Raw genomic sequence first — 25,981 nt, forward strand, 5'->3', positions numbered from 1 at the left:
CCAAAAACAATTAATATCTTTCCAGGAACAGTACTCTCAGTGGGTTCCATCTTTGAAGGTGACCACAATAACTTCCACTGCCAATAAACATAAAAAATCCTGCATAGAAAGCCCTGGATCCAGAAATACTTCTCTGTTTGAGGCCATCCCGTTTAGTTACACAGGCCTAACCCAGATTGTCTTTCAAAACAAGAGAACAAAGCTCAAAATGGAAACTCAATAATTTTATTCTTTGTCAATACAACGGCCTCAAATCAACTCTAAAATCGCCCAAAACAAAGACTAGCGTGTCTGTTCCCATGACAACCCTTTCAAAATCTGGACTCTGTGTGGAGTTTGAGGAGGCTGGGGGGATAGTATGAGTGCCCTACTTGAATGACCTTTGGCCTGGAGGTTTATGAGGGCACTTCATCTGGGTTCATAACATCCTAATCCTACTGGTGCTCTAGTAACTGTGATTGAAGGATTTCCAAACAATGACCACCCCCCTCTCCCACCACACCACTCATCATTTACCCCACAGACCAAGCGTGGTCTGGGTGTAGGCACGAAGCACAACAAGTAAACAGAGACATGCATCATTCTTTTAGTGATCAAATCTTATGTTATCATGATAGCCTCCACCTATCCAGGATGTGTGCTTACCTTGTTGTAGTAGTGTAGCTGTACTCTATGCCACTGACCATCACTGACCCCACTCAGGACAAAGGGCAATACGGTGGTTTTGGCTTCTCCTAGAGCGATGGAAACAGGACAAAGGAAACAGGAAAGAGTTTAATCGACACAGAATCCATTCCAACTGAGTTTGGCCCTTTTCATAGATACCTCCTCTCACTTCTTTCTTTCTTTGAAGTCACAACCCTGAGTGTGTGACACCCAATGGCAGCCCTGCAACTTGGTTTGGTATAAAGCTGAGGGATGGGGCTGGGGAGGTTTGGTATAAAGCTGAGAGATGGGGCTGGGGAAGGTTAAGAAAAACATAACCCTTTGGACCTCTTGAGTTATTTTAATATTGGTGCTACTGATCCAGATCAGTGAACACTACTTTAGTTAGATAGACTGTCGGTTAATGATTGTTTACTTAGGCTAATACCTCCATGGCACTAATTCCCTGCCAAACTCAACATAACACAGTCCACTGGGTGAACTGCATAATCACTGTTTACTCTCAATTTTCTCTGGTATCTGAGGGTTGGCTCCAAAAACTCTGACCCCTGCCCAGTTGGTCAGAACCTCCCTGTTAATGAGATTTAGTATTTCACAGAGAGGGGGATAGGAGAGGGACGTGAAGTGAAGCAAAGGGAACAGAGTAAATGGAAGAGTCTGGTGGCCATCTCTTCTCTGCATCCTTTACGTCCTCACCTGCTGAGAAGGTGAGCTGGATTTGTTCCTCGATGATCTCCAAGGCGATGAAGTCGTGCTTCTCGTTAAACCTTCCGTTGTAAAGCAGCAGGGCATTCTTCTCTCTGGTGGCAAACCTGCAGGCCATACAGGAGGTCAGACAGGAGGTCATACAGGAGGTCATACAGGAGATCAGACAGGAGGTCAGACAGGAGGTCATACAGGAGGTCATACAGGAGGCCATACAGGAGGTCAGACAGGAGGTCAGACAGGAGGTCAGACAGGAGGTCATACAGGAGGTCATACTGGAGCAAAGGTCACATTGATTGTACAGTACAGTACAGGCTTGGGGTAAAAAACATTTCAATTCCAGAAGTACAATGAAATTCTAACTGCAAAATTTGGAATTGGAAATTAATTTACTTTCTGAATTGACTGAAATTGAAATGGAATTGACCCTAACCCTGGTACAGTATATTATCAGCAGTATATTATCATTGATTGCATACTATATTATAACGTATTATACAGTACAATATATTATATTATCATTGATTATACAGTACAGTACACTGAGTGTACAAAACATTAAGAACACCTTCCTAATATTGAGTTGCCCTCAGAACAGCCTCAATTCGTCAGGGCATGGACTCTACAAGGTGTCGAAAGAATTCCACAGGGATGCTGGCCCATGTTGACTCCAATGCTTCCCACAGTTGTGTCAAGTTGGCTGGATGTCCTTTGTGTGACGGACCATTCTTGATACACACGGGAAACTGTTGAGTGTGAAAAACACAAACCGGTGTGCCTGGCACCTACTACCATACCCCGTTCAAAGGCACGTAAATATTTTGTATTGCCCATTCACCCTCTGAATGGCACACATACACAATCCGTGTCTCAATTGTCTCCAGGCTTAAACCTGTCTTGAGGTAATGAAAGAACGGGGGAGAGTGGGACACATTGAGAGACAAATGAACCTGGGAAATGACAGACAATGAGAGTGAAAAGGGAAAATTGAAAAAATAATCATATTGAACTAGAGACAATGAGAGGAGCAAAAGGAATTTGGAAAATTACGGAGGGAAGGAGGATTGGTGCGGACAGACATAGAGCTAGTACTGGGAGCCATTCCGCTGTGTGTCATGAACCCTTTGGCACGTAGCGGGTACGGACACAAAAGTCAAAAGCCATATGGCACAGGGCAGCGTCACAGGAAACCATGATCAACAAAGCCAAACATCTAGAGTCCCTTGGCTCCACGCATCACTTCCTGTTTTTACCTTTGCCAGGGAACCTGAGCTGGACGCTAGGAAGAGATGTTTCACTACAGCCTTGATATATAAAATGTCACTCCAGGCAAGCTCTTAAACTTTTAAAGTATTTAAAATTAAAAATGAATACTATTTGAACCAATATCTGCACCTAACCACTGGATGAAATGGCTTGTGCTTCTTTCGTGAAAACAGAACACAAATGTCAAGGCTGATGTACCAGCACTGTGATTCAGCACTTCTGTGATTTGAGGTTCAGATGTGCCTATGCCTAAGCATGTCCAGTGAGTGAGACAAGAGAATGGGGCGATGTTTATTTGTGTTTCCATGGATACAGCCATTACTGCTTATTACAAAGGGTTGTATGTACAGTACCAGTCAAAGGTTTGGACACACCTACTCAGTCAAGGGTTTTTCTTTATTTTTCCTATTTTTTACATTGTAGAATAATAGTAAAGACATCAAAACTATGAACTAACACATATGGAATCATACAGTAACCAAAAAATTGTTAAACAAATCAAAATATACTTTAGCAATTTCAAAGTAGCCACTCTTTGCCTTGATGACAGCTTTGCACACTCTTGGCATTCTCTCAACCAGCTTCATGAGGAATGCTTTTCCAAAAGTCTTGAAGGAGTTCCCACATATGATGAGCGCTTGTTGGCTGATTTTCCTTCACTGGGTTGTGGCCAGGTGATTGTGGAGACCAGGTCATCTAATGCAGCACTCCATCACTCTCCTTCTTGGTCAAATAGCCCTGGAGGTGTGTTGGGTCATTGTCCTGTGCAAACCAGATGGGATGGCGTATCGCTGCAGAATGCTGTGGTAGCCATGCTGGTTAAGTGTGCCTTGAATTCCACAGTGGGAAGCACACATGCAGAGATCATCCGTACACCTACTCTGCATCTCACAGCGGTTGGAACCAAAAATGTCAAATTTGGACTCATGAGACCAAAGGACAGATGTCCACCGGTCTAATGTCCATTGCTCGTGTTTCCTGGATCAAACAAGTGTCTTCTTCTTATTGGTGTCCTTTTGTAGTGGTTTCTTTGCAGCAATTCGACCATGAAGGCCTGATTCACACAGTCTCCTCTGAACAGTTGATGTTGAGATGTGTCTGTTACTTGAACTCTGTGATGCATTTATTTGGGCTGCAATTTCTGAGGCTGGTAACGCTAATGAACGTATCCTCTGCAGCAGAGTCCTCATGAGAGCCAGTTTCATTATAGCCCTTGATAGTTTTAGCGACTGCACTTGAAGAAACTTTCAAAGTTCTTGAAATTTTCCATTTTGACTGACCTTCATGTCTTAGTAATGATGGACTGTGGTTTATCTTTGTTTACTTGAGCTGTTCTTGCCATAATATGGACTTGGTCTTTTACCAAATAGGGCTATCTTCTGTATACCACGTCTACCTTGTCACAACACAACTGATTGGCTCAAACGCATTAAGAACAAAAGAAATTCCACAAATTAACTTTTAACAAGGCACACCTGTTAATTGAAATGCATTCCAGGTGACTACCTCATGAAGCTGGTTGAGAGAATGCCAGCTGTCATCAAGGCAAGGGTAGTTATTTTGAATAATCTCAAATATAAAATACATTTTGATTTGTTTAACACTTTTTTGTTTACTACATGATTCCATGTGTGGTGTTTTCACTATTATTCTACAATGTAGAAAATAGTAAAAAATATATAAAAACCCTTGAATGAGTAGATGTATCCAAACTTTTGACTGGTACTGTATATTCAGACATGGCGTTAGATGTGTACCATTTGGCTCAGTACTATGTCAAAAAAGCTCCAGGTGTTCTTGAATGCAAAGAGAACCCCCCCCCCCCCCTCCAAAAAGCCACTCATACACACGTACACATTATTATAGAGACATGTTATAAGACACATAGGTGTACTTACATGAAGGACACAGTGAAGTGAAACCTCTGCCGTAGCCCTCTGAAGGTGATGAAGGACTGGCCAGGGAAGCTGCGGGTGCTCATCTCACAATAGGGTTTCTGGTACTCCCCTGGGGGGCACTGGCACACAAACCCCCCCACCAGGAGATCCACACACCTGGCCCCGTTCTTACACACCCCCGGGACGCAACGGCCAGAGCGGGAGTTCACCTCACAATGCTCACCTGTAGGAAGGGAAAAGGAAACGGGTGGCCCAGGTGAGCAGGTATAAAAAAACTGCTGAGTATTAAAAACTGAAAAACTGTTATTGACAAAAGTTGAGGTAGGTGTCTAAACGAGTACACATGTTCTCCTTTAAATCCTCCTTTCAGGCCTTTATATTGTGATGTGTCCAGGACGAAGCCCCACAAATATATTTTGGGAAACAAGCTGAAATCAGTCAGGTTTTCAGCAGACACAAGTTCAACTACATTACAACACAACCTACAAGCTAGTCTGAATGGACACAGAAAGAGGGGGGTTGGGACCCAACCCCCATTCACAAGCATGTCAAAACACAGCAGATTGTAACCACCATGCTCTGTGACCCAGACTGACCCTTGGCTCTTTGCTGGAACCAAACGGCTTGTGGCATAATGACAACAGAACAATGGAGTGTCTTTGGCCAAGCAGCAGGCCACCTTGGTGGTCTGTAAGACACCTGTCACGACCCATCAGCAACCCACACTGACACTGTCCTGCCTGGTTAACTAGACCTGAGATGTGTTCCGGAGGTGACACCATTCAAATGGATGCTGTTTTCCTTTCCCTAACAGCTTGGGGTGACCATTAAGGGGTCACGTACTGAGCTGAAAGATAGCTCCCAATAAAAAAAACAGGAAAGGATCATTTACAGTATGGTAACAATGTATCACACGACAAGGCTTTTATATTGAAGCGATAGAGAACAGAGACAGGGAGACTACAGAGAAATGTGTGTGGAAAGTGAAGTGGTATTATGTCACCCTTTAAGGGTCATTGTATTACATATTATGAAAGAGAGCACCAAGGAGTCAAGAGATGATTTTCCCACAGGTCAAAAGGAACATTGTCAACCCCACAAGGTCTTTGCATTCCAATGTGCCACTACCAGATCTATTTCCAGCTCCTAGTGTGGGGTGTTGTGTGTTGCAAATTACCCTGACAAGATCTGGATAAAAAGAACACCTGACTTACGGGGCACGGAATTCCAGCAGGTAATGACCCGACTGCAAGACAGATAATCTCCGGTTAGGAGGGAATTACAAGGGATCTTTTTCCCGAAAGTGTGAGAAACCTGAGGCCAACACTGTCAGGTCAACCATCATCAGCCACGTTATGACTTGAGACTACCTGGAGCTAGCCAAGAGTCTTCAAAGCATAGAAGGCTAGGGTTTGATTAACAGGTAATAGCCTCTGCAGAATCATGGTTTTGGCTGTGGGCCATGTCTTTAATATAGCAGGAATATTAAGCTCTATAGACAGAGGCTCTGTCAAAGCAGATGTGAGTTCTCAGTGGGGGTAGGCATGTTTCTATCTAAGTACTAATGACACAAAGACTAACCCTAACCCTAAACCAATGACAGAAAGACTAACCCTAATCCTAATGCCAGAGAGACTAACCCTAATGACAGAGAGATTAACGCTAACCCTAATGACAGAGAGACTAACCCTAACCCTAATGACAGAGAGACTAACCCTAACCCTAATGACAGAGAGACTAACCCTAACCCTAATGACAGAGAGATTAACCCTAACCCTAATGACAGAGAGACTAACCCTAACCCTAATGACAGAGAGACTAACCCTAACCCTAATGACAGAGAGACTAACCCTAACCCTAATGACAGAGAGACAGGAAAGAAAGACAAAAGCAAAGTCAGAGTGAAAGGTGAAAGAAAGACTGACGTGAAAAAGAGCAGATCAAGAATGGGGTGAAAGAAAAAGAGTCAAGTAGGAAACCAAAAAGTGGATAACAACACTCACCGGTGAAGTCCTCCGGACACGCACAAGTGTACCCGCCTTCCCTGCTCCGGCACTTGCCGTTATTCTGGCAGGGACCCGAGTAGCACAGGTCAATCTCCGTCTCACAGTAGTCCCCCGTGAAACCTGCTGGGCATCGGCAGCGCAGCCCCGTCACCGGGTGGATAGGCCTGAACAGCACCGTATCCGAGGACAGGAAGGGTGCCGAGCTGTCGAACCTCAGCACCGACACACACTTCATGTAGTTCTCACAGGGCTCGCGGAGGCAGATGTTATCGTCAAAGGGTAGCACACGCTGGCTGGACACCAAGGTGAGCAGAGTCCGGTTCAGATAAATCTGCTCCTGCAGGGCTTCTGAGGGGAAGAAAGGTCCAGAGGGGATGGTGCCCCTGGATCCCCCAGTAGGGTGCAGGACGGAGAAGGTGACGTTGAGGATGCTCCCCTGGACGTGTGTGTCCTTCTGGATGTTGAAGACGAAGACGCCATCAGGGCGGGTGGACAGGACCGCTGCCACGCCCTCCATGAAGAGGGCGAGCAGCGGGGACAAGAAGAGCTCTTGGGACATGTTCTCAAGGCGCACCGTTATGCTGTTGGTCAGCATGTCATCGGTGATGATGGTGACACGCAGGGTGCAGAGGGCCGTGACACGGTGGACACCGTCTGGAATCAGAGACAACCAGGATCAACCAGGGTCACAGAATCACACTTTAAAGATACATTAAAGACACAAAGGTCATGTCAGTCAACATTTAAAAACATACCCCATTAACCTAATTGCAAACAAAGCACTGCTTTTCACCTCTGCTGGCTTGTTCCACTTTAAAGTAATGCCTTTTGGTTTGAAGAATGGTCCAGAAACTTTTCAACTTCATCACCACAATAAAGCAAGATTCTTCAACAATGATCACTGGAGAATGATTCCTACTGACTTGACTGTGCCCACTTTTTCATCCAGTGCCAAATCCAAGGTAAAACTCCAACCTGTGAACATTAGCGCAGACAGTGATTCCTCCATTTAAACTGAAATTTCCTGACAGTGTTCGACTGGTGCTTAAATCTCACAGCACCTTCTCACTTTTATACAAAGAGTTTGGGGATTTGGGATATAGGCTAGCAAAGTAGGTAGAAGCACTTTCAAGTTCCCTGTTGCAACACTAACAATACAGTGCATGAATAAATGACATGGTGTAGTGTTCCTTGTCAGTATCTGACAGACATAATGTCCAATACATCATCGCCCTACACCATAGCCCTACACCATAGCCCTACACCATCGCCCTACACCATCGCCCTACACCATAGCCCTACACCATCGCCCTACACCATAGCCCAACACCATCTCCATACAACATAGCCCTACACCATCGCCCTACACCATAGCCTTACACCATAGCCCTACACCATCGCCCTACAACATAGCCCTACACCATAGCCCTACACCATAGCCCTACACGATAGCCCTACACCATAGCCCTACACCATAGCCCTACACCATCTCCATACAACATAGCCCTACACCAACGCCCTACACCATCGCCCTACACCATCGCCCTATAGTAAGAGATGAAGGACTATGCCTAAAACCAGTGGGTTAATAGGGTCAAGGGAATTATTTCCAGATTGTTAAGGCTTTGTTTGGCGTGCTCCTTTCTCTCTCCCCTGATGGTTCTCCACAGTACCCCTCTACCATGTGAACGCAGAGTGGTATAATTACCAAACAAAGAGGACAAGGTTTCGACTCTTGTTACACTGTCCTCTCACATACTGTCAACTCAGCCAGACACGCAAGGGTAGACACAACAAAAGCCCCCCCCCCCCCCCCCCCACACACACACACACACACACACACACACACACACACACACACACACACACACACACACACACACACACACACACACACACACACACACACACACACACACACACACACACACACACACACACACACACACACACACACACACACACGAAAGATCCCCAGTAGCAGCTGGTCATACAAAGACATATGGTGCTAAGACACACAAAGGTTTGTAGACAAGAGATTCTGTACTTGTGACCTTGATATGCACCACATAATTACAAGGAACATGTATTTGTGTATATTAAGTATCTACAATCTGGGAAACTCTACCTCAGTCCAAATCAATGCGTGTCCTATTCCGTTTACTTTACCTCAGGATCCAATGACTGCATTCCCATTACGTCTTTCAAAACCCACTTAACAAGATGAGAACGAAAGCTATCTGAATATTTGCCTAAAGAACATCTTTCAAGGCTTTTATTTGTGTTGTATCATGCAATACAATATAAAAGCTGTACATTTGAGGTGAACATTAAATAGGCCTACCAAGCCCATCCTGGTAAATAATCTTAAGCTATAAAATGCTTGGATCACAATAGAAATTTGAAGGCAGTCTGACTGAAGACAAACAGGGTGATACACAACCAACAACGTGCTAAAGGCAAGGCACTGTACATTTGGTCAGATGTCTGTTCCCTGCATTAGCATTTATTATAAGCGGTTAGGTGGTTAGATCAAATTGGTTACATAAACATAGGATATGGCGAATGTCTCCTCTGGGTGGGTCTAAACTGTTAATAATTATGAACTATTGCATATCTACAGCATATCTTTGCATTGTAAAATGAGAAGACTTGTACAAACAGAAGAAATATGCAATAAATTGAAGAGGCAGCATTTGCCAGACAACTTGTTACTTCAGTTTAAAAACACAACAAGGTCCATTCAAGGGCAAATAGCGGATGACAAGGTTGCACATACCACCAGCAAACAAATGAACTACTTCAAAAAATCTAAATGGTTTTTCGCTTTAAATTAAACGGAATAGTCTGATCAGCAATAATTAATTAGTAGGCAGTAGCGTGGTGGTGCAGACCCTGGTAATAAATAGTGCATTAAAATCCCAGTCTAACACAATTACAACCCAGTCATGAATTCAGAGAGCGGTCTGCTTGGCACCCATGACATAAAGAGCACCTCTTTGGCTTGTGTGCCAACTCTAGTGGCGGGTATCTCAGTGTCCGACAGACACACACCAGGGTGTCCTGTTTGCCTGGGCATGCGAGCATCAGCACATCTCCTAGATAACGAGACCATTCCTTCAAACGAGACGATGACAAAAGCCAATTGGTACAGTTATCAAACGCAGATATTAAGACCTTTGAAAAGGGACTAGGTTAAGGTGAGCTGTGTGTGGGACTGGGTTAAGGTGAGTTGTGTGTGGGACTGGGTTAAGGTGAGTTGTGTGTGGGACTGGGTTAATGTGAGCTGTGTGTGGGACTGGGTTAAGGTGAGCTGTGTGTGGGACTGGGTTAAGGTGAGTTGTGTGTGGGGCTGGGTTAAGGTGAGCTGTGTGTGGGACTGGGTTAAGGTGAGTTGTGTGTGGGACTGGGTTAAGGTGAGTTGTGTGTGGGACTGGGTTAAGGTGAGTTGTGTGTGGGACTGGGTTAAGGTGAGTTGTGTGTGGGACTGGGTTAAGGTGAGTTGTGTGTGGGACTGGGTTAAGGTGAGTTGTGTGTGGGACTGGGTTAAGGTGAGTTGTGTGTGGGACTGGGTTAAGGTGAGTTGTGTGTAGGACTGGGTTAAGGTGAGTTGTGTGTGGGACTCTACTAGCTATGCATTATGGACAGGGGAGTGACAGATGGGAGTTCAGCAAGCAGGGGGACACAGACGGATCAAATGTCAACATTAGCCATTAGCTCTTCACTGCCAAGACACCCTCCCTCCTCCCAATAGGGTTGGTTATTCCTTGACAAGACACCCTCCCTCATCCCAATAGGGTTGGTTAATCCTTGACAAGACACCCTCCCTCATCCCAATAGGGTTATTCTGTGTGAACATGGAACAAAAAACATCAATCGGATTCAGTATTTTCCAGGAATTTAGCACAAAGAAATGTCCTTTGGAGGAAGATGTTTCTGTTTCTCACAGAATGACCCTACTGAGACAAACAACTACTTTAATCTATGCTCTTTCAAGACCTAACCTCCCTTTTCTTTCCAATGACAAACACCCCACCCAACATAGAATTTGATTCACCACCTCAAACACAAATCGATAAATCTTAAATGGCATAGTGATGCTTTACATCTTCGGATAGTCTGGACATAACATTTGTTTTTTGCCATCAATACTGTCTTTACAACATATTTTTGGTAAATAACAAAAACAACAAACTGAGCATTTTGGCATGTTTTATTTCAGGGTCTAAAAACTAAATTAAGAAACAATCAACTCCACTACGCCCCATCACAGGCATATGCATTGCATTTAGGCAGACAAGGAGTGCTCTTAATCATCCGTGACCTCTTTTAGCGATGTGAGGAAGAATAGGGTCACTGTTATAGCCAGGCAGAGCACTGTTATACCAAAATAACAAGCAACTGCACTGAGGGGATAACTATTTCATTACTTCTGGGAGGTTTGAGGTTAGCTACTTGGTTTAGCGTTTAGCTTTGGTCTGTCTTATTACATCAACTGGTCGTGCAGACAAGTACGGTTGATATAAATAATACGGCTTAGGTTGAAGCAATGTTGAAAGTAAGAGTTTATGATGAGAAGCTTTCAAATTAAAATGACATAAACAAAGACAGAGATATTTTTCTAAATGAATGTCCCTGTGAATGTTCAAGTCCTCACAGTTGGAATGTAACCCGTATGTGTAAGGGGCGCGTAACTGGTGGCAGGGATGTCCAACGCAGGAGAGCAGAACTAGGTAATAGCCGGAGGAGTTTAATAGAAGTTTAATAAAGTTAATAAAGTTAATAGAGTTTAATAAAACCAACGGCATAAGAAATACAAAATATGGGCACAATAACCCGACGCGCACCAGTCAAACAAATGTGCACAAGCACTTACAACAAACAATACTGCACAAAGACGTGGGGGGAACAGAGGGTGAAATACACAACACTTAATGAGGGAATGAAATCCAGGTGTGTGGGAAAACAAGACAAAACAAATGGAAAATGAAAAATGGATCGGCAATGGCTAGAAAACCGTCGACGTCGACTGCCGAACACCGCCCGAACAAGTCGTGACAGTATGAGTACACTAATCCATGTCATTACCCACCATTGAATCCACAGGTTTGAAAATACCGTACAATATAATTTGGGTGGATGTAGGCTAACACCTTAGAAATCAAACATTTCTTTCAGCTCAACAGATTATCAAAGGCAATGTCGCACTGTGTCAATTCACTTAACAGTTGACTCTGGATTGGATCCTTCTGCGTCTCAATTGTAGCTAATCAAATTACATCCCTTCGCTTTCCATCTATTTTCCACAAATCCAGGATTCTCATATTGCGGCTTCGTCAATCGCTCTTTATGTAGAAAGATTATAGTATGTCTGCTAGATCAGTAGCACAACATACAAGATGTTCTACCTCCCCCAAAAAGCCTTGGCAACAGCATTGCTGGTGGCTGACCCAAATAATGCATTGGCGCTTGGTGCTGGGCCAGTGGCCAGTGGCCAGTGGCCAGCCATCGCACAAAGAGCCCTGGGAAAGACAACAGTCAATGTGCCAATCTGCCTCCCCAAGTGCACACTTTGAGCATGGAGCAGCACCCGAACATGAGCTTTTCCCAGCCCGTCATAGAGAAATTTGATGACATTTCTTCAGCAGCACATGGTGGAGAAAAGTAATGACACCTTACTTGAATCCATGTCAAATAGCTTTGTTATACTTTACACAGAACAAACTAAATCTAGGGATTGCAGGAGATGCTTCAGAAATGTTGACACACACCTGGAAAATCATTAAAGAATCCAGCCACCCAAGCCATAGACTGTTCTCTTTGCTTCCACATGCCAAGTGGTACCGGTGCATCAAATCTGACACCAACAGGCTCCTGAACAGCTTCTAAACCCAAACCATAAGACTGCTAAACAGCTAACAGAATATCTGAGTTGAGACCTTTTTTTTTTGCACTGTCTTTATGCACATTCACGAACACTGCAACACACACATAACATGCACACACATTTATACTGACTCCACACACACGCCCACCCACTCACATACAATCATCATATACGCTGCTGCTACTCCGTTTGTCATATATCCTGATGCATAGTCACCTTACTCCTATACATATCTACCTCTATCACTCCAGTATCCCTGTCACCTTACTCCTATACATATCTACCTCTATCACTCCAGTATCCCTGCACATTGTAAATATGGTATTAAAACTGACCCTGTATATAGTATGCTTACTTACTTCTCGTGTGCTTCTTATTTTATTTATTGTGTTTTTGTTCTACCTTAAGTTATATTTAGTTCTACGTTGATATTGATTACTGCATTGTTGGGTTTAGAGCTTTGAAGAAAGGCATTTCACCGTACTTTGCACGTGACATTAAAACATAGTGTAGTTCAGTGAAAAGAAGCTTGCGCACACTGAGCTTGCACGTTCTTATTTTGTGCCAACCTTTCAGCCGCATGGCCTTCATCACAGCTCTAACACGCATTTAGCCATTTCCTGGAAACAAAACTATCAGCTTTGATTGAAGATGGCTAACTTAGGAGTAGGTCTATTCATTTGCCTGGAAGTTACTCTATTACTTTCCCTTACACGCGTTTGGGCCGCATTCTACTGCCACAATACAGACATTACACGGTTATACCCGCCCCAACACAACCCCAGAGGAATGCCATCAAAGCGGAGTGAGGCACCGCCAGGTTAATTCATGAAGCCTGTAGCAGTAAACGTGTCCATGTTGTGCCATAAAGCTCATGATAAGGATCTTATAGGCACTCAGGAATGGATGAGGCTCACAATGGAAGTCAGCCAGTTCAAGACGACTGCTTTTCATTCAGACCTGAGACAAAAGAGGGGGAGAAGAAGGATGATGGGGAAAGAAAGGAGTGGAAAATGTAAAGAAATAAAAAGAAGGTTACATGTGTAACTCTGTGTTGCTGTATGTGTCGAACTGCTTTGCTTTATCTTGGTCAGGTCACAGTTGCAAATGAGAACTTGTTCTCAACTAGCCTACCTGGTTAAATAAAGGTGAAATAAAAAATAAAAAAACATGTTAAAGGGAGAGAGGGAAAAGAGAGCGGTGAGGGGAGATAGAACACAGAGGAGAGAAAGTGGAGTGGAGGGAGGGGAAGGGACTGCACACTCACATAGCGCTCCAAAGCTTGTCCCCATTCATCCGACTCAGGCTCTAAACAACATCGGTGGGGAACATTGAGGCTTTGATCATGACAAAGGTATAAAACACCAGGAGAGAATAGCATGGGGTGGTCCTCAACTAACCATGGTATTTTAGTTTAAGGGCATGTCTGTTCAACAGTGCAATAAGGAGATGCTACTGCAGACAGGGAGCTGGGTGAATAAAAACACTAAGCCTATATGGAAGTAAAGTGGATGGGGACGACATATAGAAAACAGATGTGTGTGGCTACTAACGGCTACTAATTAGCATCGTTTTAATAGTATAGCCTAGATCTACAGTACTTATGACGGTGACATTTTGGGGGAATTTAAAGTGCAAATAGCCATATGGGATTTCACATTTGCATCAATGAGAATGGATTTCAGTGCACTCCTCCACTTTCAGTGGAACCCTGCCAAATGTCAAGAATACAGACATATTGCTACAAATGACTAGGTTTGCATGTACACTGTATAACTTGCCAGCTACTGTAGGTGTTCAACATATAAATCACTACACTGTCGTTCTAATAGTGATAGCTGACTTATGGTTATGACAAATGACCATAAATTGAATAGAATGCTTGGGGATTTCCACAACTGAAAGGGAATTTAACTTTAACCAAAAACGCTGAGGGGTGAGTGGGTGTTAACTGTCGGCATTCTATTTTTCTCTGGTCTATATCTGAGGTGAAATAACAGCATTCATTAACTCTGGAATGTCAGAAAGGCAATTGTTCAACAGATGGCCTTGTTTTTCTCTTCAAAATGTTCAATCAAAATGTTCTGTAATAAACCATTGTTTCCCACAATTCAGAGGTTACAGAGAGCTTAGTACTAGCAGTGGCTGATGCCCTATTGGCCCCTATTGGCCCCAGTGTATTTGTGTAATCTCAGAGAAAATACCATTCACAGAACTCATGCTTTCTGTCTCAGATTTCAACAATTCCTTTTGTATCCCGCAGCAACCCTTTATTCCATTTGAAAATAAAGCTCCTCTCTGGTGAGTGGGCAGCTGAGGAAAAGGGGAACAATATGTGCAACTCAAATAAAATAAGCAACCAATGCCTTGACACTCAACAAATATAATTTCCCAACAAACTCTGAATCAATGGTGTCAATAAATTGCAGCTTCATGATGAACAGTGAAACAAAACGCAGAATGCTTATTTAGCACAGACACTAAATAGTTAGCCGCTAACTGGAAAAGCAACTAACTCAAAATACAAAATATAACAGCCAACCTAGAATCAATGCTGTTCAGCATCTCACACACAAAAAAAGTGGAACTTTTGCTTAGAAGCCCAGTGTGAATTAGCTTATACGATCAAATGTGAGCTAGTTCGATGAAATCCCTGTTTTGACAGGCCCACTGTCTGATCCTTGTCTGACAGCCCCAGACATGAAGAGAAAAAGCTAATCCCTTCTTTCAGCGGTTTTGTCTTTCCTCCGAGTCGCTGTCCCATAAACAGCTTTGTGTGAGCGTGACAAAAATCTGCATGGGAACAATAGCTCCCCAATGCCCTGCTTCTAATGGGCCCGAGAGGTCCGCCTCTCTGTAACTCCCCAAAAAGGGACCTGTTCTAGAACCCCCACCCCTCCCCAATAATGTCCCAAGGAGCAAGAATGCTTCCGGTTGCTATGGTGACACCCCACAAATTGCCAAAGCCTCTCAGCCTCTGAATTACCCCCTCTTTGCCTCTTTCTCCAGGGCTGAACCACTTTGGGTGTAGAGAGAGATAGAAACCTCCCCACAGTTTCTTTAGGAGGGACGGCCAGGTTAACCATTACTTGAACTGGGGGTAGCCGAAAGAGTTGAAAGCGGGCCATTAACTACAGTAACAAAAAAAGGTTGTCTTATAAGCTGTTAAGCCATAGAAAATGTCATACATATAAGGTGAATCACATCCTGAAGTTTGAGTCCAACCCCAAGTAAGGACGAAAAATGTCCCAAAACATCAGTGCTGTGTGTAGTAAACAAATTAAACAGTTGCCAACTTGACAGCCTCATTTATTTTTAAATGAACAAATTCTTATTTTCAATGATGGCCTAGGAACAGTGGGTTAACTGCCTTGTTCAGGGGCAGAACGACAGATTTTTACCTTGTCAGCTCGGGGATTCAATCTTGCAACCTTTTGGTTACTAGTCCAAAGCTCTAACCACTAGGCTACCTGCCGCCCCAAGCCCCTAAGCCTATTCCTGTTATCCAAAAAGTACGCCAGCAAGCATACCAACATGGGCTACTGGGATTCATACTACCATTAAAGGATCTGACTGAAAAGTCACTGACAATTGGCATGCTAAAGTCAACATGAGGTGTGATATGACTTGAACTACTGAATGACATCAGTTGAAGAGTCCAACCACATCGTCACACATCCTATGGAAAAATCTGAATTGCATTTCCTTGATTCCTCACGTCCTCTCTCCTCGCCTCTTTCTCAAAACCCATTGGATGAGAAAGTCAGAAGTCCCTCCCCGCTGACCATCTCATCCAATAAGTTTTGAGAAGGAGGCGAGGAGAGAGGACGTGAAGAATCAAGGAAATGCAATTCAGATTCTCCCCTAATCACCATCCGTCAGGACTTGAATCACTTTAAGTCACGATGATGTCATCATTCCTATGTGCTTAGTCTAGTATCCACGGAAATTAAGTGCCAAGCTAAGAGGAGTGTGTGCTGCTATCCAGTAGTACCATTCACTCCAACGAAAGGGTAAGACTTTGATCAAACTTGCTCAAATAAGGTAGGCCTTTTGCCCAGGGAATGGGAATGCATTTAAGAAAACTTGGGAAAATCCTGAATTGTAAAGGGCGAGTGATCTGAGGAAATTTAGTGGGCTTAGCGAAAGCTTTGGAGGATTATCATGAAAGTTTTTCTGGTTTGGGAAGTGACACATCGGCCCCTTACATTGGCCCTCACCTTTCATCAACTACAATCCCTCCAACCCGAAACAGCTTTCAAGTTGAACATTGAGATCAAATGCACATTAGAGGAAATAGCGCCACTGTTCATCCCAGCACATTCATTGCTTTTGTTTTGTTGTTGAAACAAAGTAGACAATAATTTGTGCCAGGTGTGATATCCCTCCTAAATAGCTCGGGCTAATGTTCCTATCGACTCAGTAAGGCCAGCAGGCTAGTCTTAAAAAATATATATGTTTTATTGGTATGTAACTGTTATGAAAGTTGTATTGTCAATTTTGTTTTTGTATTTAAACGCCACTTTAAACGTGTACATGACACTGCAACAAAATTTCCCCATGGGGATAATAAAGTCAGTATGTAAGTAAGTAAGAGTGGGAGGAGCCTCTGGCAGAGTGGGAGGAGCCTCTGGCAGAGTGGGAGGCGCCTCTGGCAGAATGGGAGGAGCCTCTGGCAGAGTGGGAGGGGCCTCTGGCAGAGTGGGAAAAATAATTGCAGTACACATTCTGCTGTTCTATCTCGCGTGCAATGATGTCCGAGGGAAGAAAACAGTCCTTAATGTAAAATCTCAAATGGATGTTTAACCTTTATTTAACTAGGCAAGTCAGCCTACACCGGCCAAACCCTAACCCGGACGACGCTGGGCCAATTGTGCACCGCCCTATGGGACTCCCAATCACAGCCGGATTATGATACAGCCTGGAATCAAACCAGAGTCTGAAGTGACGCCTCTAGCACTGAGATGCAATGCCTTAGACTGCTGCGCCACTCGGGAGTGACAGTTTCACCAACATCTTTAAAAGGAAAATATTTATACCTCCACGCATAGCCTAAATAATGTCTATTTAATTTAATAAAGGTGTTAAATAAAATATATCCTTCAAGTCAACAAACATGAATTAATCAACTCTAGAACTAAAATAGGTTGAAACAGTGTGGTCAATCCAACTCATAAAAGGACAGAATAGTTCAATAACATCAAGTTCTCTTAAATCATGAACTCTGACTCCCCATGGGAATGATAGGTCAGATGATAGAGAATTCCCTCCTGACTCTCTCCCCACATACTTAACAGAGCAGGGCATTTTGGGACAAACAAAGTTAAGTAAGCATGAGTAGAAAATATGTATCTGCATGTTTTGGCATACAGGTAGTCAGATTGAGTCAACAGTGGTCCATTCAATTTCAAGTATCTTTCTTGGGTAACTACAGTTGAAGTCGGAAGTTTACATACACCTTAGCCAAATACATTTAAACTCAGTTTCTCACAATTCCTTACCTTTCTTAGGTCAGTTAGGATCACCACTTTATTTTAAGAATAATAGAAGAGAGAAGGATTTATTACAGCTTTTATTTCTTTCATCACATTCCCAGTGGGTCAGAAGTTTACATACACTCAATTAGTATTTAGTAGCATTGCCTTTAAATAGTTTAACTTGGGTCAAACGTTTTGGGTAGCCTTCCACAAGCTTCCCACAGTAAGTTGGGTGGATATTGGCTCATTCCTCCTGACAGAGCTGGTGTAACTGAGTCAGGTTTGTAGGCCTCCTTGCTCTCACATGCTTTTTCAGTTCTGCCCACAAATGTTCTATAGGATTGAGGTCAGGGCTTTGTGTTGGCCACTCCAATACCTTGACTTTGTTGTCCTTAAGCCATTTTGCCACAACTTTGGAAGTATGCTTGGGGTCATTGTCCATTTGGAAGACCCATTTGCGACCAGGCTCCTGACTGATGTGTTGAGATGTTGCTTAAATATATCCACTTAATTTCTTTCCTCATGATGCCATCTATTTTGTGAAGTGCACCAGTCCCTCCTGCAGCAAAGCAACCCCACAACATGATGCTGCCGCCCCCGTGGTTCACGGTTGGGATGGTGTTCTTCGGCTTGCAAGCCTCCCCCTTTTTCCTCCAAACATAACGGTCATTATGGCCAAACTGTTCTATTTTTGTTTCATCAGACCAGAGGACATTTCTCCAAAAAGTACAATCTTTGTCCCCATGTGCAGTTACAAACCGTAGTCTGGCTTTTTTGTGGAAGTTTTGGAGCAGTGGCTTCTTCCTTGCTTAGCGGCCTATCAGGTTATGTCGATATAGGACTTGTTTTACTGTGGATATAGATACCTTTGTACCTGTTTGGAGGTAGGCCTTGAAATACATCCACAGGTACACCTCCAATTGACTTAAATTATGTCAATTAGCCTATCAGAAGCTTCTGAAGCCATGACATCATTTTCTGGAATTTTCCAAGCTGTTTGAAGGCACAGTCAACTTAGTGTATGTAAACTTCTGACCAACTGGAATTGTGATACAGTGAATTATAAGTGAAATAATCTGTCTGTAAACAATTGTTGGAAAAATTACTTGTGTCAAGCACAAAGTAGATGTCCTAACCGATTTGCCAAAACTATAGTTTGTTAACAAGAAATGTGTGGAGTGGTGGAAAAACTAGTTTTAATGTCTCCAACCTAAGTGTATGTAAACTTCAGAATTCAACTGTATGTAAAATGCTTGAATTGGATTGAAATAGGTACCGGTACTGTTTATATTAAGGTGCAGGAACTTTATTTAACTAGGCAAGTCAGTTAAGAACAAATTCTTATTTACAATGACGGCCTACCTCGGCCAAACCCGGACGACGCTGGGCCAATTGTGCACTGCCCTATGGGACTCCAGATCACAGCCAGTTGTGATGCAGCCAGGACTGAACCAGGGTCTGTAGTGATGCCTCTAGTACCGAGACGCAGTGCCTTAGACAGCTGCACTACTCGGGAACTCTGTAATAACTTTAAGCCAATATTTTCTAAGAGGTGCAGGAACTGAAGCAGTAGAACATTTGAGGTGCCTGCTCCTGCCCAAGTCAAGCACTGTCTATGTATATAATTCAGGATGCATTACACATTTAAACGTCATTATAGCTACATAGAGCAAGCACTGACAGCTCAGAAAGCTCAGAAAGCTCTAAATACAATACATATTGTGACTGCAAACAGTCAAACTTATTCCACATTTTATTGTGTTACAGCCTGAATTGAAAATTGATTACATATACAGTGGGGAGAACAAGTATTTGATACACTGCCGATTTTGCAGGTTTTCCTACTTACAAAGCATGTAGAGGTCTGTAATTTTTATCATAGGTACACTTCAACTGTGAGAGACGGAATCTAAAACAAAAATCCAGAAAATCACATTGTATGATTTTTAAGTAATTAATTTGCATTTTATTGCATGACATAAGTATTTGATCACCTACCAACCAGTAAGAATTCCGGCTCTCACAGACCTGTTAGTTTTTCTTTAAGAAGCCCTCCTGTTCTCCACCTGTATTAACTGCACCTGTTTGAACTCGTTACCTGTATAAAAGACACCTGTCCACACACTCAATCAAACAGACTCCAACCTCTCCACAATGGCCAAGACCAGAGAGCTGTATAAGGACATCAGGGATAAAATTGTAGACATGCAACAGGCTGGGATGGGCTACAGGACAATAGGCAAGCAGCTTGGTGAGAAGGCAACAACTGTTGGCGCAATTATTAGAAAATGGAAGAAGTTCAAGATGACGGTCAATCACCCTCGGTCTGGGGCTCCATGCAAGATCTCACCTCGTGGGGCATCAATGATCATGAGGAAGGTGAGGGATCAGCCCAGAACTACACGGCAGGACCTGGTCAATGACCTGAAGAGAGCTGGGACCCCAGTCTCAAAGAAAACCATTAGTAACACACTACGCCGTCATGGATTAAAATCCTGCAGCGCACGCAAGGTCCCCCTGCTCAAGCCAGCGCATGTCCAGGCCCGTCTGAAGTTTGCCAATGACCATCTGGATGATCCAGAGAAGGAATGGGAGAAGGTCATGTGGTCTGATGAGACAAAAATAGAGCTTTTTGGTCTAAACTCCACTCGCCGTGTTTGGAGGAAGAAGAAGGATGAGTACAACCCCAAGAACACCATCCCAACCGTGAAGCATGGAGGTGGAAACATCATTCTTTGGGGATGCTTTTCTGCAAAGGGTACAGGATGACTGCACCGTATTGAGGGGAGGATGGATGGGGCCATGTATCGCGAGATCTTGGCCAACAACCTCCTTCCCTCAGTAAGAGCATTGAAGATGGGTCGTGGCTGGGTCTTCCAGCATGACAACGACCCGAAACACACAGCCAGGGCAACTAAGGAGTGGCGCCGTAAGAAGCATCTCAAGGTCCTGGAGTGGCCTAGCCAGTCTCCAGACCTGAACCCAATAGAAAATCTTTGGAGGGAGCTGAAAGTCCGTATTGCCCAGCGACAGCCCCGAAACCTGAAGGATCTGGAGAAGATCTGTATGGAGGAGTGGGCCAAAATCCCTGCTGCAGTGTGTGCAAACCTGGTCAAGAACTACAGGAAACGTATGATCTCTGTAATTGCAAACAAAGGTTTCTGTACCAAATATTAAGATCTGCTTTTCTGATGTATCAAATACTTATGTCATGCAATAAAATGCAAATTAATTACTTAAAAATCATACAATGTGATTTTCTGGATTTTTGTTTTAGATTCCGTCTCTCATAGTTGAAGTGTACCCATGATAGAAATTACAGACCTCTACATGCTTTGTAAGTAGGAAAACCTGCAAAATCGGCAGTGTATCAAATACTTGTTCTCCCCACTGTATATTTTTCTCATCCATCTACATTAGAGGTCGACCGATTAATCGGAATGGCCGATTAATTAGGGCCGATTTCAAGTTTTCATAACAATCGGTAATCGGCATTTTTGGACACCGATCATGGCCTATTACATTGCACTCCACGAGGAGACTGCGTGGCAGGCTGACTATCTGTTATGCGAGTGCAGCAAGGAGCCAAGGTAAGGTGCTAGCTAGCATTAAACATATCTTATAAAAAACAATCAATCTTAACATAATCACTAGTTAACTACACATGGTTGATGATATTACTAGTTTATCTAGCTTGTCCTGCGTTGCATATAATCGATGCGGTGCCTGTTAATTTATCATTGAATCATAGCCTACTTCGCCAAACGGGTGATTTAACAAGCGCATTCGCGAAAAAAGCACTGTCGTTGCACCAATGTGTACCTAACCATAAACATCAACGCCTTTCTTAAAATCAATACACAAGTATATATTTTTAAACCTGCATATTTAGTTTATATTGCCTGCTAACATGAATTTCATGAGTCAGGGTATATGCAACAGTTTGGGCCGCCTGGCTCGTTGAGAATTAATTTGCCAGAATTTTACATAATTATGACATAACATTGAAGGTTGTGCAATGTAACAGGAATATTTAAACTTATGGGTGCCACCCGTTAGATGAATTACGGAACGGTTCCGTATTTCACTGAAAGAACAAACGTTTTATTTTCTAAATGGTAGTTTCCGGATTTGACCATATTAATGACCTAAGGCTCGTATTTCTGTGTGTTATGTTATAATTAAGTCTACGATTTGATATTTGATAGAGCAGTCTGACTGAGCGGTGGTAGGCAGCAGCAGGCTCGTAAGCATTCATTCAAACAACACTTTCGTGCATTTGCCAGCAGCTCTTCGCAATGCTTCAAGCATTGCACTGTTTATGACTTCAAGCCTATCAACTCCGGAGATTAGGCTAGTGTAACTGATGTGAAATGGATAGCTAGTTAGCGGGTTGCGCGCTAATAGCGTTTCAAACGTCACTCGCTCTGAGACTTGGAGTAGTTGTTTCCCTTGCTCTGCAAGTGCCGCGGCTTTGTGGAGTATCGATGCTTCGGGGGTGGCTGTTGTCGATGTGTTCCTGGTTCGAGCCCAGGTAGGGGCAAGGAGAGCGACGGAAGCTATACTGTTACACTGGCAATACTAAAGTGCATATAAGAACATCCAATAGGCAAAGGTATATGAAATACAAATGGTATGGAGAGAAATAGTCCTATAATTCCTATAATAACCTCAACCTAAAACGTCTTACCTGGGAATATTGAAGACTCATGTTAAAAGGAACCACCAGCTTTCATAAGTTCTCATGTTCTGAACAAGGAACTTAAACATTAGATTTTTTACATGGCACATATTGCACTTTTACTTTCTTCTCCAACACTTTGTTTTTGCATTATTTAAACCAAATTGAACATGTTTCATTATTTATTTGAGGCTAAATTGATTTGATTGATGTATTATATTAAGTTAAAATAAAAGTGTTCATTCAGTATTGTTGTAATTGTCATTATTACAAATAAATAAATAAATAAACAAAACAAAATCGGCCGATTAATCGGTTTCGGCCTTTTTTTGGGTCCTCCAATAATCGGTATCGGCGTTGAAAAATCATAATCGGTCGACATCTAATCTACATACCCCATAATGATGAAGTGAAAACATGTTTTTAGAAATGTTTGCAAATTTATTGAGAATGAAATACAGACATTTCTCATTTACATAAGTAAATTCTTTGTGGAAGCACTTTTGGCAGTGATTACAGCTGTGAGCCTTTCTGGGTAAGTCTAAGAGCTTTCCACACGTGGATTTCACAACATCTGCCTATTATTACTTTCAAAAATGATTCAAGCTCTATCAAAATGGTTGCTGTCCATTGCTAGACAACCATTTTCATGTCTTGCCATAGATTTTCAAGTAGATTTAAGTCAAAACTGTAACTGAGCCACTCAGGATCATTCACTGTCTTCTTGGTAAGCAACTTCAGTGTAGATTTGGCCTTGTATTTTAGGTTATTGTCCTGCTGAAAGGTGAATTAATTTCCCATTGTCTGGTGGAAATCAGACTGAACCAGGTTTTCCTCTAGGATTTTGCCTATGTTTAGCTCCATTCCGTTTATTTTTTATCATGAAAAACTCCCCAGTCCTTAATGATTACAAGCATACCCATAACATGAAGCAGCCACAACTATGTTTGAAAATATGGAGAGTGGAACTCAGTAATGTGTTGTATTGGATTTGCCCCAAACATAACACTGTGTATTCAGGACAAAAAGTTAATTGCTTTGCCACAATTTTTGCAGTATTACTTCAGTGCCTTGTTGCAAACAGGATGCATGTTTGAATAGTTTTATTCTGTACAGGCTTCCTTCTTTTCACTCTGTCATTTAGGTTAGTATTGTGGAGTAAATAAAATGTTGTAGATCCATTCTCAGTTTTCTCCTATCACAGCCACTCAACTCTGTAACTGTTTTAAAGTCACCATTGGCCTCATGGTGAAATCCCTGAGCGGTTTCCTTCCTCTCCAGCAACAGAGTTAGGAAGGAGTGACTGGGTGTACTGATACGCCTTCCAAAGTGTAATTAATATCTTCACCATGCTCAAAGGGATATTCAATGTCAATATTTTGACCCATATACCAATAGGTTGCCTTCTTTGCAAGACACTGGAAAACCTCACTGGTCTTTGTGGTTGAATCTGTATTTGAAGTCCTCAACTGGCAGATTCATTAAATAGTACCCGGAAAAAACACCAGTCACAACGTCAATCGTGAAGAGGCGACTCCGGGATGCTGGCATTCTAGGCAGAGTTTCTCTCTTCAGTGTCTGTGTTCTTTTGCCCATCTTTTATTTTTATTGGCCAGTCTGAGATATGGATTTTCTTTGCATCTCTGCCTAGAAGGCCAACATCCCGGAGTCGCCTCTTCACTGTTGACGTTGAGACTGGTGTTTTGGGGGTACTATTTAATGAAGCTGCCAGTTGAGGACTTGTGAGGCATCTGTTTCTCAAACTAGGCACTCTAATGTACTGGTATTCTTGCTCAGTTGTGCACCGGGGCCTCCCACTCCTATTTCTATTCTGGTTAGGGCCAGTTTGCGCTGTTCTGTGAAGGGAGTAGTACACAGCGTTGTACCAGATCTTCAGTTTCTTGGCAAAAAAAAATGTAGGCTATTCGCATGGAATAGCCTACATTTCTCAGAACAGGAATAGACTGACGAGTTTCAGAAGAAAGTTCCTTGTTTCTGGCCATTTTGAGCCTGTAATCGAACCCACAAATGCTGATGCTCCAGATACTCAACTAGTCCAAAGAAGGCCAGTTTTATTGCTTCTTTAATCAGGACAACAGTTTTCTGCTGTGCTAACATAATTGCAAAAGGGTTTTCTAATGATCAATTAGCCTTTTAAAATGATAAACTTGGATTAGCTAAAACAACGTGCCATTGGAACACAGGAGTGATGGTTGCTGATAATGGGCCTATGTAGATATTCCATAAAAAATGTCTACACTGTATTTCTGGTATTCAACAAGTATTCAACAATGCCAATAGACACAAATATATATATATATATACAGTGCATTTGGAAAGTATTCAGACCCCTTGACTTTTTCCACATTTTGTTACGTTACAGACTTATTCTAAAATGGATTACATTTAAAAAAAAATCCTCAGCAAACTACACACAATACCCCATAATGACAAAGTGAAAACAGGGTTTTAGACATTTTTGCAAATGCATTAAAAAAAGAATCTGACCCTTTGCAATGAGACTCTAAATTAAATTGAGGTCAGGTGCATCCTGTTTCCATTGATCATACTTGAGATGTTTCTACAACTTGATTGGAGTCCACCTGTGGTAAATTCAATTGATTGGACATGATTTGGAAAGGCACACACCTGTCTATATAAGCTCCCACAGTTGACAGTGTATGTCAGAGTGAAAACCAAGTCATGAGTTCGAAGGAATTTTCCGTAGAGCGCCGAGACAGGATTATGTCGAGGCACAGATCTGGAGAAGGGTACCAAGAACACAGTGGCCTCCATCATTCTTAAATGGAAGAAGTTTGGAGCCACCAAGACTCTTTCTAGAACTGGCCGCCAGGCCAAACTGAGCAATCGGGGGAGAAGGGCCTTGGTCAGGGAGGTGATCAAGAACCCGATGGTCACTCTGGCAGAGCTCTAGAGTTCCTTTGTAGAGATGGGAGAACCTTCCAGAAGGACAACCATCTCTGCAGCACTCCACCAATTAGGCCTTTATGGTAGAGTTGCGAGACGGAAGTCACTCCTCAGTAAAAGGCACCTGACAGCCCGCTTGGAGTTTGCCAAAAGGCACCTAAAGACTCTCAGACCATGAGAAACAAGATTCTCTGGTGTGATGGAACCAAGATTCAACTCTTTTGCCTGAATGCCAAGAGTCACGTCTGGAGGAAACCTGGCACCATCCCTACCGTGAAGCATGGTGGTGGCAGCATCATGCTGTGGGGGTATTTTTCAGCGGCAGGGACTGAGAGACTAGTCGGGATCGAGGCAAAGATATCGGAGCAAAGTACAGAGATCCTTGATGAAAACCAGCTCCAGAATGCTCAGGATCTCTGACTGGGGTGAAGGTTCACCTTCCAACAAGACAATGACCCTAAGCACAC

The 25,981-nt window shown here is 43.0% G+C and overlaps 1 protein-coding gene across 2 annotated transcripts in view; it reads right to left on the bottom strand.

Annotated features, from left to right (window-relative positions):
* Positions 1-25,981, bottom strand: part of LOC139577531 (cadherin EGF LAG seven-pass G-type receptor 1-like) — an 82,833-nt gene that overhangs the window by 44,574 nt on the left and 12,278 nt on the right. For both annotated transcript variants that reach the window (XM_071404574.1, XM_071404573.1), the window contains exons 2-5: positions 6,539-7,195; positions 4,536-4,758; positions 1,363-1,478; positions 646-734 (exon numbers count right to left, since the gene is read on the bottom strand). In XM_071404574.1, coding sequence (XP_071260675.1) covers positions 646-734; positions 1,363-1,478; positions 4,536-4,758; positions 6,539-7,195 — 1,085 coding nt within the window. The remainder of the gene's footprint in view (positions 1-645; positions 735-1,362; positions 1,479-4,535; positions 4,759-6,538; positions 7,196-25,981) is intronic.

Source organism: Salvelinus alpinus, chromosome 6 (assembly GCF_045679555.1).
Source record: "Salvelinus alpinus chromosome 6, SLU_Salpinus.1, whole genome shotgun sequence".
NCBI lineage: Eukaryota > Metazoa > Chordata > Actinopteri > Salmoniformes > Salmonidae > Salvelinus > Salvelinus alpinus.